Here is a 14,351-nt window from a genome sequence, read left to right as displayed (position 1 = left end):
CCACCTCCAATTAGGCCTTAAGTATGGCTCAGAAATACCTAAGGAGCTTGCTGTTACAATCCTAGCACTCAGACCTTACTATAGACAAGTCAGTATCTCTGGAGGTGAAGCTATGGGCATTGGTATTTTTAAAAAACATTCCAGGTGATTTTAATATGCATGCAGGGTTGAGACCCCTGGAATTCATTATCTCATCTAATTCTTACAGCATCCCTGTAAGGTTCTATTATTATTATCTCAGAAAGACTAAGAAACCGCTCAGAAGGAGCAGAGCCAGGGTTTAAACTTTAGTCTATGTGCCCGCAAAATCCATCCTTTCTGCCAGTATGCAAGCTTATAACTTAAAGGAGTCTTAAAGTTTGCCCTGTTCCATCTCCTCTCATTTTGCACTGCAGAAAATCGAGGTCTCAGGATTGGAAGTGAACTGTCAGAGGTCACTCATACCAGTCATGTCAGAGTCCAGACTCCAACCTGCCTCTCCTGGCCCTCAGCCCAGAATTCATTCTTCCCAGCCAGGCTGCATTCTGTTTTAGTCTAGAATATTGATCCAAGAAGTAGTGAGGAAAACCACCCGAGAGTCAGACAGTGCTCCCTCCCTCCCAAGGCTGGAAAGACAGGCACGGTATTTCAGGGAGGTAGTGAGAAAAACAGTCCCAGCTGGCCACCTCCTCATGTCTATACAATAGCTCCAGCTCAGTGACAGCCAAACCCCTTATTAAGCGGCCTGTGCCATCTCACCTCCTGCCCTTGCTGAACTTACACAGCTCATGTTGTAGAGATTAGGGAAAAAAATCCCTTAACCCCGAGGCAGAGCAATAACAACATGGAAGCCAACGGGGAAGGCAGTTCGTTGTGTTGGCTTGAAAAATAACGAAGGTGACATTTAGGGCTGCTCTGGCCTCTCTGTCATGGAGTCTCATCATTAATTTAACCGTCTCTGTTACAGACAAACTTCCTAGTCAGTCTTGGAGTGGGGGTGAGGGCTTCCTGTCCTCTGTGGCCCATTAAAGATGTAGGAGTCTTCTTTTATTTCCCTCTGTCCCCCCAGTCACCTGAAATCTAGTCTCTGTCCAATTCCTGGTGCTCACATGACATTTCTTCAGGAGAGCATAATTGGCTGTTGTTGACGGGGAAAGGTGGGGAGAAAAGGCAAGAATGGTCCGCTACACATCAATGCTCTGCCTGGCTGATAGATGCTATTTATTGAAAGCCCATGATGGACCACTCACTCATTCATACATTAATTCATTCAACAATTAGTTACAAGTAACTCATTTATGTCAGGCACTGTACTAAGTGCTGAATATGCCATTTGATCCAAACAGGCATGACCCCTGTCTTCCCGGAGCACAGAGTCTAGTGCTGCCCAATACAGTGGTCGCAAGATTCAGGTGGCTTCTTAAATTCAAATTGGTTTAAATTACATATAATTAAAAATTCAGTTTCTCATTTGTACTAGCCACATTTCAAATGCTCAATAGCCACGTGTGGCTAGTGGCTGCCATATCAGACAGACAGAACAGTCCCATTGTCACAGAAAGTTCTACCAGACAGCACTGGTCTAGTGGGACAGGCAGACACTTTCTATATATTCTTGCCTCTACCCCTCAAAGATCCTTTGGAGATAGGTGTTGTTTCCCCATTTTAGAGAGGAGGAAACAGTGATCAGCTGGTCAATTTGGAGCCAGGATTTGAATCCAGGTTTGTTCTACTCCAAAATCTGTAAGTAACTAAAAGGTACCAGCATCAAAGCTACAGGTAGCAAAGTGGTTAAAAGAATATGTTTTGCAGGCTGGGTACAGTGGCTCATGCCTGTAATCCCAGCACTTTGGGAGGCCAAGGCGGGTGGATCACTTGTGCTTAGGAGTTCGAGACCAGCCTGGCCAACGTGGCAAGACCCCTTCTGTACTAAAACTACAAAAATTAGCTGGGCATGGTGGTGCATGCCTGTTATCCCAGCTACTTGAGAGGCTAAGTCAGGAGAATCACTTGAACCCAGGAGGTGGAGGTTGCAGTGAACTGAGATTGAGCTGAGATTGTGCCACTGTACTCCAGCCTGGGTGACGGACAAAGATTCTGTCTCAAACAAAAACAAAAACAAAAACAAAACAACAAAAAAACGGTTTGCAGTCTACTTACCAAAGTCTAAATATTAATGTGGCTCAGGTTTTTTTAACCTCTCTGAGCCTCAGTTTCCTCATTATATAAGGATAGTCATATGGTCACCTGATATTAAGGTAGAGATGAGTGGTGAGATAATATATGTGTGCATGATGCCTGGAATGCAAGTCCTCAATGCATGGTAGCTGTTGTTTTGGATAAGAAAGCTGAGTGTAAGATAGGAGAATGAACAATAGCAGCTTAGGACCAGAACAGGATTAGCTCAGAAATCATTTCTTTGGAAAAGTTAAGAAGACAAAAATTTAAACCGCCAAAGAACATAGAGTGGGCTCAGGATTTTGAGCATTGCGTTATCTACTGCAATGTTACAAAATCACCAAAACCTAGGATCTTAAAACAATAAACGTGAATTATCTCACTGTTTCTGAGGTTCAGAAATTGGGGAACAGCTTAGCTGGGTAGCCCTGGCTCAGGATCTCTTGCAAGGTTGCAAAATAACTGTTGGCTGGGGCTGTATAATCTGAAAGCTTGACTGGGGCAGGATAATCAACTTGCAAGAGAATTTAGTGATCAGGCTGTTGGCAGGAGGCCTTGGTTTCTCTTGGGCTGTTGGTGATCATACTGGATCTTTACCACATGGGCGTCTACACAAGGCTCTCCAAGTACTCTTAAGAATGGTAACTGGCCTTTCCAAGGGCAAGAGGCCCAAAGGAGAAAGAAAGAAAAAGAGAGGGAACAAAAATAAGAGTGCAGAGAGAGAAGGAGCATCCAGTCTTTTTATAATGTAATTTCACAAATAACATACTATCATTAATGCTTTATTCTATTTATTAGAAACAAGTCACAGGGCCGGGTATCGTGGCTCACACCTATAATCCCAGCACTTTGGGAAGCCAAGGTGGATGGATCACTTGAGGCCAAGGGTTCAAGACCAGCCTGGCCAACATGGCAAAACCCCATTTCTACTAAAAATACAAAAATTAGCCTGGCTTGATGGTGCATGCCTGTAATCTCAGCTACTCAGGAGACTGAGGCATGAGGATCACTTGAATGCAGGATCCAGAGGTAGCAGTGAGCTGAGATCATGCCACTGCACTCCAGCTGGGTGGCAGAGTGTGACTCTGTCTCAAAAAAAAAGAAAAAGAAGAAAATCACAAAGTCCAGTCCAACCTGGACTAAGAGAGGATTTATACTCCACATCTTGAAAGGAAGAGTATTGAAGAATTTGTGGACATATGTGAAACTACCATAAACATGAACTGGGCTAAGTGCCCAGAGCTCCCTTTGAGCAGAGAGCATGGATGACTCCACAAGAATTGAAGCACAAAGTCTAGGCATATATATATATATATATATATATATATATATATATATATATATATACCATTTTACCATCCAGGAGCTCTGGGTCAGACCCAGAGGGTATTAAGATGCCTGATCCAATCAGATGAGGAAAATGGCACCAGTAGGACATATCTGTGGTAGAGATGCACATACGTGGGACTGGGCAGGGAAGGAGGGTGCATTATCTGTATTTCAATAGGATATGACACTCAGTACCCATACAACCTTTCTTCTAATTGGGGTGTTGTGTTTGGAGAGGTGGGGACCAGAAACACTTCTACAGAGAAACATTTCCAAAATTGCATTGTTTTTTATTTCTGGCCAGAACATCTGTCCTGAATTCCTGTCTCCCTTCCTTCACTTGGCATCAGGTTGAATAGTGAGAAGGAGAAGGAAGAAATGAATAGTTACTGAACACTTACTATGCCATTTTATTTATTTCTCATAACTGTCTTATCAGATAGGTGTCACAGGCAGACTATTGGAAAGAGGGTCCCTTCCCACGCATGTGTGTAGCTGTCCGTAGTCCTGAATCTCATTGCTCTCTGACTGGGCTCCACCCAGACAGTGTGTATAATGATTCATGGGAGCTACGGGGAAAAAACATATTGGCCTTTCAATTTAGATATTTAAATTTAAAATCTATGAAGGTTTACTAAGATGCAATTTACAGATGAAAATGAATGCTCAGTATTTGTCACCTACTGTTTGTCAGAGATCCTGGAGAAAGTGTAAGTGCCCCATGGTGCAGAGGAGCCACCCATGACACTCTCACTCCATGTTTGGCTTTCAACATTTTATGGTTGATTAGGGATTACTTGTGCCCAGTCAAGTAGAGTTACAGATTATATTATTTAAAGTACTAGAGCTGAGAAAAGATTATGAAAACCTTCTGTACCAGATAGAGTTTCACTGGTTATCCCAGTGGGCTGGGTACCTAAAAGAGTCATCAGTGCAAGCAAGCATTTTTCTTCCATTAGTAAATTATTTTAAATTACTATTTATTTTTATCTCATGCTTTTAAAAACCTCCATCTTAAAAATGTCCACTTACGTATGTTTTAGAAATAAAATATTAGTACAGAAGTTAACTGTGTACTGTGTTAATATAGAAATATATATACATTGGTACTAGAAGCTCAAAATTTTTATTGCCAGTATAGGAATACGATCAAAAAAGAGTGAAGACTACTGCCTTAGAGTCTAGTTCTTTCTTTTAATGTGATTGAAACTTGCTCTCATTCTTTTGGAGCAATTAAAAGTAAGGAAAAGGCAGGGGTAGCTAGAAGGGAAGAAGCAAAGATGGAGACACAGAAGAGATGAAGGCTTTGGCGGGCCAGCACTACTCAGGGATGGCCCAAGAGAAAGCAAGAGAAAAATCTGTCCAAAGCTGTTTTCACATAATCACAGTAACCAAGGACAAAACCACAGTCAACCCCAGCTAACCTACTAAGCAGCTAAAAAAGGGTCAGAAAGGTACATACACATCAAAGGATGTGGAGCCAGCAACTGTGGAGATGAACAATGGTGGTTCTGTGAGCACCCCAAAGACTACCGATGAAGGCACTGAACTCTCTCTGAGGCTGAATTATTCCCAATGGCTCCTGATTTTTTCTGTTTTTATTTTCTATCCTGATGAGAAATGCGCTGATTTTCACCCTGTCTCAGAACAAATAGAACTTTGACATGTAGTTCACAATTTATGTAACTGATTTCATATACTTCTGCCAGCTGTATCATGTCTCTGACAATTACAAATATTTCTCTCCTCACACCAGAGAATTGTGGGGCATCCACAATCATGCTGCTCTCCCTTGTATGCTACAGTCTGGGTGCTATTCCATCTGACACTGCAGGCAAACAAACTGAGGCTGACAGGGGTGATGTTACTTACCCAAGGACTCAGGGGGGTAATTGGCAGAGAGAAGATTGAGATCCACATCGATCTGAGAAGGTTCCTTAACTAAATTCTTTTCTGTATTCTAGGTGTTAGTCTGGATACCATCAATCCCAAGGCATCTCAACCTGTAGCAATTTTTAGAGGTTCAGGGTATCCCCAAGCTGTTCTCAAAACTTCAAAAGTCTCATTAAAATGGCACAATACAGGTGATTTTTTAATGAGTACAGTGTTTTTATTGGATGAAATCTTTCAAGGGTGGAGTTAATGATGTAAGAAAATCAGATATGTGGTCATCGGTGGTCAGAATATGGGGAGCCATTGCTTTAGATTTTCACCCAGAAGACAAATATCCCGCATTAAATCCCTTTAACTTCAATAGCATACAACTTAGCCAGACTTCTTATTAAGCAGGTAACCTCAGGCTGTTCATTTGACCTTATGTGCTTCAGTTTCCTCCTCTGTAAAATAGGGATGAAGACAGACATACCTCTGAGTGTTATTGTAAGGATTGAAAGAACTGAAACATGTATAGAACTTAAAACAGTGCCTGACACATAGTAGGAATTCAGGGACAACTGTCGTTCTTATTGCTATAACCTCAGCTTCCTTGTCTGTAAAATGGGGGTAGTTTATGTACTATTTATCTCATAGGATGATTGTAAGACTCAAATGAAATGGTGAAAAAGTGCTTCATAAGCAATATCATACTCTGAAGATGAGAAAGTATGCTGCAATTTTCACTCCTATGTCTCACATATGAAACAAGTCTAAGAACAGTGTATTCCAGCCAAGAAATTAAAAGCTTTGTTCCTTTGGAGTCAAGAGTGTGTCCCTGCACAGATCAATGTTGCTGAAGTGAAAAGAGAGAGATTTAATTACCTTGAGCCTTAGTGCCTTCCCCACTGAGAGCAGAGAGTTCCTGGTGAGAGGAGTAGCTGAGTGTGGAGGTGACAGGTCGTCGTATGAGTGCCTGGGGACTCCTAGACATAAGCTCCGTCACCTTCCTAGGGCCAGACAACTTGACAAGGGAAGAGCTGGCTCCAAGGAGAAGGTGTGAACCTGTGTCTTTGAAAGGCCATGATCTGTGATGAAATCTGTTTTGTGTGTGGCACCCTGGGGAGAAGGAGGCTAAGGCTGCCTTCCTGGCCCTTGCATGGCTGTGTGTAAATCTTCATGTTCAAGGCATATGGTGTTTGCATACACTGGTATCCACATCCTAAGGGGTATGAGCACCCACATACTGAGTCTCATATGCATAAGGTCATATGCATGCTTGAGAGTCTGTGTGTACACGTATCTACAGCCTGGGCACATCCTGCATGCATAAATGGGTTTGCATGTGGATGCTGCTTCTGCCTCCATGGGCAAAAATGTGCATCAATGTCTCTGCACTTGGCCTGGTGGACATTTACAGATGTGGATGGCCATGTGGACCCACCTGTGTGAGTCCATGGCATCACAGATATATGAATTCTGTACATGTCCTTGTCATGTGTTTCAGTAGAGTTTGAGAATCTGAGACAGGCTGTGGGGTTGTCCACTGGTACCATCTGTGGAGCTCAGTCTCCAAGATTGTGGGTGAATGCCCCAAAGCTAGGAAGAGATAGGAAGGTTTGCATGAAAGAAGCTGAGCTCACAGCTCCAAGCAAATGGATCTTGCATCCAGCCAGAGGGGTCAAGGAAGACCAGATACTAAATGACAGGAGGTGCAGAGCCTGGGCTGTGAGGAGGAGAGTTGAAGAGCAGGGAACGGCACACTGCAGAAATGTGGAAGCAAAGTGCTCTGGCCACCAGTCCACAACTGCCAAGCAGGCACAGGAAGAATAGCATTTTTGTTGTTTAATTAGAGATGTTTCGTTAAAGATATCATACCAGCTATACCATGTGTATGCATGGAAGACATCAATGTGTGTATTGTCATGCATACACTGAGGTCTGTATTTGTACAGGTCCTTCCCAGGGCTTGACATATGCCCAGGGCATGTCAAGGATTTCCACTGTTACTCAGACAGCATTTAGACAGCACTAACTGTGTGCATGATATGTTTGGGAGAGGATGGAATGAAGTGGGATCGTGTCCCCTGTCCTTGAGGTTTTTATATTCTAAATGGGGCCAGAAACAGAGAAATATGCAAGCAGAGAAAAATTATAAAGCAGCATAAATAAGATGGGTAGGAATTCTACTGCCTAGACTTGTGTTTAAGCCTGAACTTGGCCTTGTACTAGCTGTGTGGCCTTGTGAATGTTATTTAACTTCTCTGAGTTCCTTTTCCCTCATCTATCGGATATAGCATCAATATAACACAAAGATATAGCACTAGGTTGCTGTGAGAATTAAAGGAAGTAATATATCAAAGGCACCTAATAAAATATAAAGTATAAAGCAAATACGATGGATGTGGGCTTGCTCAGGCAAGCTTCTTGGAGGAGGAGACGAGAACTGACCAGGGTGATGGGCAAGGCTAACCCTAGCCCAGGACAGGATGCGACCATTCTAAACTCCATATCAGGCAGCCCTTGCCCTCACGCCTCAGCAGTATCCAAACACCAGGCTTCCTCTAATCACTGAATATCGGGGCAGGAGAGGACCTTAGAAACATGAACCTAACCCATCATGTTGCTAAGGCAGAAACAGACTCAGAAGAGCTCACCAAAGCCTTTCCAGAAGTTTGCAGGAGTAGCTGACACAGTGTGAGGCACTGTGCTGGTGCTTCTGCACACATTCTCAGCCTGGGTTATTGGCTGAGTTGCTGTTAACCAATACAGTATCTTTATCAAATAAGAAAAGTACTCTCCTCTGGACAGGTGCAGTCCACCAGAGACTCGCATGACAAGCTGTAAGCAATGTTGTGTGAATGCAAACTAGAACACTGCCTCCTTCAGGCAGGCACAGCCCCTGAGCACACCACTGGCCACTCAGCCACAAGGTGGACTGCAGTCCCCCTCTCCTCTCAGGCAAACACCCTGCATGACCCTAGAGAGTGGCTGACCCTGGGTTTGAGCCTGGCTAGGGCAGGGGTCAGCCAACATGTAGGCACTGATGATGTGGCAGGAAACAGGACATCGTCCTCACCCCCGCAGGAATTCTCAGTTTATTGCAAGAAATGACAACAACGACAACGACAAAATGTGCAACCAATCATTGTAAAAAGTTCCGTGGGAAAAGGAGGCTACAGGCTCAGAGGAGGACCCCAAACCAAGCCTCAGGGTCAGGAGCAGCTTCGTGGAAAGATGGTGAAGGATTTAGGACACAGTGAGGTGTAGGTATATTTGGCACACAGCAGCGGTGGGAGTGCACAGCTTTTACATTTTGATGCAGCCCCATCAAACCAATGCATTGAAATGGCCCCTAAATCAAAAATGGATCCATTAAAATAATAATAGATACCATTTATTGGGCACTTACCATGTGTTTTAATTCATGTACTTCTGTCACAACCTTAGGAGACAGGAACCGTCATTATCCACACTTACCCATGAGGAAACTGGGGGGTTCAGTGCCTTGCCTGCGGTACCCATGGTCAATGGCAGAAATGGGGGCTGCTGTGAAGCTGTGCCCCTCACCACTACCCGATGCCACCTTTTCTCAGGACTGCTTCCCTTGGCAGATCCCAGGGACAGGGGCTGAAGCAGAAGCCAGATGTGCAGGGTGACCAAATCTAGGGGAGTGTGGTGGCCATGGAGAATATTCCTCTCAGATACCCAGCTTCAGGGAGCATGACTGCCCAGCGGTCCCACAACTGCTTTCCAAAATCTAGCACAAACGCTGTGTCCTGACTGCCCCTGGCCACCCCCAGCCAATGGAGGAGCAGGGCAGGGATAATGAGGAAGGGCCCTTCCTGGAGACATGGGACTCCTGTCGTGGGCAACCTTGGCTCCTGGACTCCCAGACAGCCTTGCCAAAGTTTCCGTAGGATTGTCTAAAACACTTCCCCCATCCCTCCCTCCCCTCCCTTGCTCCTTCACCGGGAGTCAGGTCTGCATCGTGGACTTGTGGCTTTTCCAGCCTCCCCTGGCCTCTACATTTTTTCCCACAGGCATTTCCCCTAACAGATTTCTTGCATGTTTAATCCTGTCTTGGTTTCTGCTTTCTCGGAGGGCCTGAACTAACACAGATGGGGTGGGTAGGTCTGTGTGGAAGCAATGTGGGGGCCCAAGGGAGGTCCCTGAAGCCAAGGACTTGGAGCCTGGAAGGCAGATGAATGGGATACTCAGGAAGAATGCACAAGCAGCTGTCACGGGAAGCCCTGACACTCTGCTCATTCATCTTCAGGCCTCAGAGAGGCTGCCCTTTCTTGAAAGGGACAATCCTCCTTCCCTGCCAAACACCCTCCTGTCTTCCCTCCACCTACCCTCACCTGGTCTCATCTGGAGGTCATTCTTCCAGGAAGCCTTGGCATTCCACACGGGTGATGTTTTGCCTCCTTTTACCACCACAGCCCGGTTGACCAGCGCCTGTCCCATAACTGGTCTGTGCAGGGGGAGCTGTGTTTGTGCATCTAAGCCCCCACTAGTTGGGGGACTCCTTGTGGTGGGTGTCAGTCTGAGCCATTCATCACTGTATCCAAGTGCCTGGTGCAGTAGTGCCTGGAATGCAGGTGTTGTTGAATGAATGAATATGTGAATACATGAGTGAATGGCCTCACAGTAGATCCGCGGCTTGCCTTGTGTGATGCAGACACAGTGCCTGGATGTAGTGCCTTCCAGGGGACAAGTGGGACCAGAGAGTCTGATATGAACCTGACCTTGCTAATGAGCAGGTGGGTGGCTCTGGCCATTCTCAAATTCACTGAGCCTTAGTTTCCTTATCTGTGAAAAGCAGTGATAATGCCGAACTCCCCAAGTTGTGAGGATAACGCCAAACTCTTTGCCTGAAACATGTAACAAAGCGGCTGTCACTGTAACAGGAACTCAAACACATCAGGCCCTGTGGCCTGGACCCCAGCTGCCCCACTGCAGACCTATTGCCCATATGTAGCAGCGCTCAAACAAAAGCAGAACGTCTGCTTTTTTGATTATATTGAAAAAATAATTACTTAGGCTTTGCCGTCTGCACTACCTGCCATCTCTCTCCCCAGTCCCCGTTTTCTCTTCTCCTGATTATTAAAAACATAATAAACACATATTGCTCCCTTGCTACTGTCATAGCCACTGGGGATTAAGAAATGAGGAGATGAGAGTCTTCTTTCTTAGAGCTTGTGGTCCAGTGAGGGTTGGGGAGAGAAAGAGAATAGAAACAAACATAAAAATAAATAATTGCTACTCGGTGCAGTAAAAGCCACAATAGACTAAGACTCAACTGCTGGCATGTGACAACATATATCCGAAATTTCCCAAAACATAGCCAATTTCAAATTATTTTATTATTTTTCACTAGAAACAATTTGTTGGGCATGATTTAATATGTTTTAATTTTTTATTATGAAATACTTCAGGCATATAAAAAGCATAGGTATAATGAACAACTGTGTACCAACCACGCAGCGTAAAATACAAAACCTGTTTGCATTTTTCTTTTTCTCCCCAGTGGTAACCTCTCTCCTGAATTTGGGTTTATCTTTCATTAGCATGTTTTTGGTTTTTTTGTTTGTTTGTTTGTTTGTTTGTTTTGAGATGGAGTCTCTCTCTGTGCTCAGGCTGGAGTGCAATGGCGTGATCTCAGCTCACTGCAACCTCTGCCTCCCGGGTTCAAGTGATTCTTCTGCCTTAGCCTCCCAAGTAGCTGGTACTGCAGGCATGTGCCACCACATTCAGCTGATTTTTAGTAGAGACGGGGTTTCACCATGTTGGCCAGGATGGTCTCAATCTCTTAACCTCGTGATCCACCCACCTTGGCCTCCCAAAGTGCTGGGATTACAGGCGTGAGCCACCGCACCCGGCCCTTAGTGTGTTTTTATGCTTTTGTCACATATGTACTCATCTACAAATTATATATGACATTGTTTCACAAGTTTTAAAACTATGTATAAATGTTACATACTGTATGTATCACTCTGCAACATTTTTATTTTTGCTCAACATTATGTTTTTGAGATGTATGCATGTTGATGCCTATATCTCTAATTCGTCCATTTTGACTGCCCTATAGTATTCCATTGCATGATGATATCATAGAATTGATCTGTTTCCCAGGTGAGAGACGTGTGGGTTGAAAAACAGAGTCACTGTGTCTTTGCATTAGCATTCTTCAGGAAGTAGACACCAAGATGGGATTAGCTGTGCATGAGATGTATTGGAGAAGCTCTGGTGCATGACAAAGGAGAGGATCAGGAGGAGGCAGAGAGAGCCTTCAGACCATGATGTGGGTCTGAAGTGCGAGAAAGGAGAGTGGGAAAGAAGGAGGAGGAAGTAGGAAGAGCTGTGACTACAGTGCAGTTCTAAGAAAGTTTTGGCCAGGTCAACAGGGAGTCCTCATGCAATAGTCATCCATGACACCATCTCATGTGCAGCAGGAACAGCCCAGCTCTAGTGCCCCTGCTATATTCAGTTACCATGGGCCTGAAGGTGTGACAAGTGGAGCATTTGTCAGTCATGCATGCCACAGAGGACTCACTTGAAGAGTGATCTGAGTGGTACCCCCTCCATGGCCGCTACACTGTATATGAGCAGAGAGGAAGCAGAAACATTCTTCCTGGCAGACCTTCTTTCATTCATTCATCCTCCGTCTTATGAAAAGAAAAGTGAGATGTTAGAGAAGGTTATCACAGGACAGGGTCATTAAAGCTGGGCCCTAAGGGACTGTCTCAGGCATCATTGCTGGCCAGCAGTCACAGCAAGCCACTTTCATTTATTTTTGGTATCTATGTTGAGCTCTGCTGCCAGGAATCTGCCATCAGTGATCCAAGAGGCTCCATGGTAAGGCTTTGGAATCACACAGACCTGCATTTTATTCTCATCTCAGCCATTTGGGCATTGCATAACATTGTATAAGTCTTTCACTGATGTAGGTCTCACTTTTGTTATCTGAAAAATGAGGATAACCAGACCTATCTCATGCAGTTGTTATAGGGATTAAAAAACATGATGTAAGCATAGAGTCTGGCACCAACAGTAGGTGCTTTAAAAAAAAAAAACATTAGTTCCTTCCCTATCCCACTACGACATTATTAGGGGAAAAGAAATCTTTTCTTAGATGTAGTAATTTTTCTCAAACTGAGTAATGTTAAAAAACTTAGGGCCTTAGTTCTGTAAACTCCAGCTATCTATAGCAATCGGGGTGAATCAGAATGATCTCCACTGAACCTTCTAATTCACACCCATCACTCTTTCTAAAGCAGCAATTTGTGATTAATCTCACTCTAGGGCTAAATCAGTCCCAAGCGCTTACAAGGCACTTGATAAAGAAGCTCTCTGATTTATAGCAAACACCATTATTGAGCGGTGGCAGGGAGAAGCCATTGGGGATTTGTCTTGCTGGAAACTCTCTCTGCCAGAGCCATTTCTTCTATTTTCCTGGGTAAGAGCTCAATTTATTTCAAAATAGATGGATGGAGTTCCTTGGTGAGGTAGGAGGAAGGGAGGACTTAGAGAACTTTTAAAAATAAATAATAATACTTAATATTTTAAATTTGTGGAATTCTTTCAGCTTCCACAGACATCAGGACTTGATATAAGGCTAGGCATATAGTAGGCCTTCAATAAACGTTTGTAGAAGTGTACAATCATCTCATTTACTCTTCACAGCAGCCCCAGGAAGTACACTGAGGCCATTCTTCCCATTTGACAAAGAGGGAATTTGAGGTTGGCAGCTACGAAACAGCAAAGCTGGGACTTTCTCTTTATTTATTTATTTATTTTTATTTTTAATTTTATTTATTTATTTATTTTTGAGATGGAGTCTCACTCTGTCACCCAGGTTGGAGTGCAGTGGTGCAGTCTCGGCTCACTGCAACCTCTGCCTCACAGGTTCAAGCGATTCTTGTGCCTCAGCCTCCCAAGCAGGTGGGATTGCAGGTGGGATTACAGGTCTGCAGCACCACACCCAGCTAATTTTTGCAGTTTTAGTAGAGATGGGGTTTTGCCATGTTTCCCAGGCTGGTCTTGAACTCCTAACCTCAAGTGATCCGCCCGCCTTGGCCTCCCAAAGTGCTGAAATTATAGGCATGAGCCACCGCACCTAGCCAGAGCTGGGACTTTTCATGCAGATCCAGGCCTGATCCTTATCCTTCACCATGTCATCACCCTCAATGGTCCAGGAGCAGCACTGTCAAACCCATTCCTGGAGCACAGATGTCTGAAGCACTGTCTCATCACCAAACTGGAAACCTGGTTAGCGAAGACTGCAGTTTCTTTTTTGCCTATTGTTTGGGCCCATGCGGTTCTATTCCAGAACATGTTTATCATATATTTGCATCTCGCACGCAGTCCGTCTTCCTGACTCCTGTCTACTTAAAGCCTGGCTCTCCTTCCAGCGACCTTCATGAATAGCTGTCTTATCTTTGCTTGAGCATCTCCTATGACTGAGAGCTCCCTACTCGGCTGCCCAGTGTCAAGAGCTCTTCTTATTTGATTGAGCGAACCTACTGCCCCTGGAATGTAATTCCCCTGGACTGTAGACTTGGATCCAGGCAGAATCGTAGCAGCAAAAGCTTATTAGGCCTTCCCACTTACGAGCTGTGTGACAGAGGGGAAGGGATTTAATTTTTTTAAGTCTTGGTTTTCTCAATTATAAAATGGAACCAATACTATTTTATCAGTAGGAATACTTTTAGGTGCAAGTAAGAGAATACCCAATAAATGGTGGCATAAATAATAAAGACATTTAATATCTCACTTCACAAAAAGTTTTGAGGCAGACAGTGCCAGCATTGTCCCAGCAACCCAGTGCCACTGGAGTTCTGAGGTCCTATGTTGGTATCCCCAGGATTTCCTGGGCCATGATATCTTGACACAACACTTGGAAGGCAGGGATAAAAGACATAGGTAAAAACAAACAAGCAAAACAGACTTTTCTGTGGCCTCTCTCTTCTCAGGGAGGAAAATATTCA

General features: G+C 44.3%; 1 protein-coding gene across 9 annotated transcripts in view; it reads right to left on the bottom strand.

Annotated features, from left to right (window-relative positions):
- OMA1 (OMA1 zinc metallopeptidase) overlaps window positions 1-14,351 on the bottom strand; it is a 279,608-nt gene that overhangs the window by 186,074 nt on the left and 79,183 nt on the right. The window contains exon 9 of one of the 9 annotated variants that reach the window (XM_024354276.3): window positions 10,936-12,029. The exons of 7 other annotated variants lie outside the window; for them this stretch is intronic. In XM_024354276.3, coding sequence (XP_024210044.1) covers window positions 12,015-12,029 — 15 coding nt within the window. In that variant the 3' untranslated portion in view covers window positions 10,936-12,014. Of the gene's footprint in view, window positions 1-10,935; window positions 12,030-14,351 lie in introns of those variants that run through there. One more of the 9 variants, XM_063803235.1, reaches the window with a different exon arrangement.

The sequence above is a fragment of the Pan troglodytes genome, chromosome 1, assembly GCF_028858775.2.
Source record: "Pan troglodytes isolate AG18354 chromosome 1, NHGRI_mPanTro3-v2.0_pri, whole genome shotgun sequence".
NCBI classification, from domain to species: domain Eukaryota; kingdom Metazoa; phylum Chordata; class Mammalia; order Primates; family Hominidae; genus Pan; species Pan troglodytes.
This window is presented reverse-complemented; position numbering and strand designations above follow the sequence as displayed.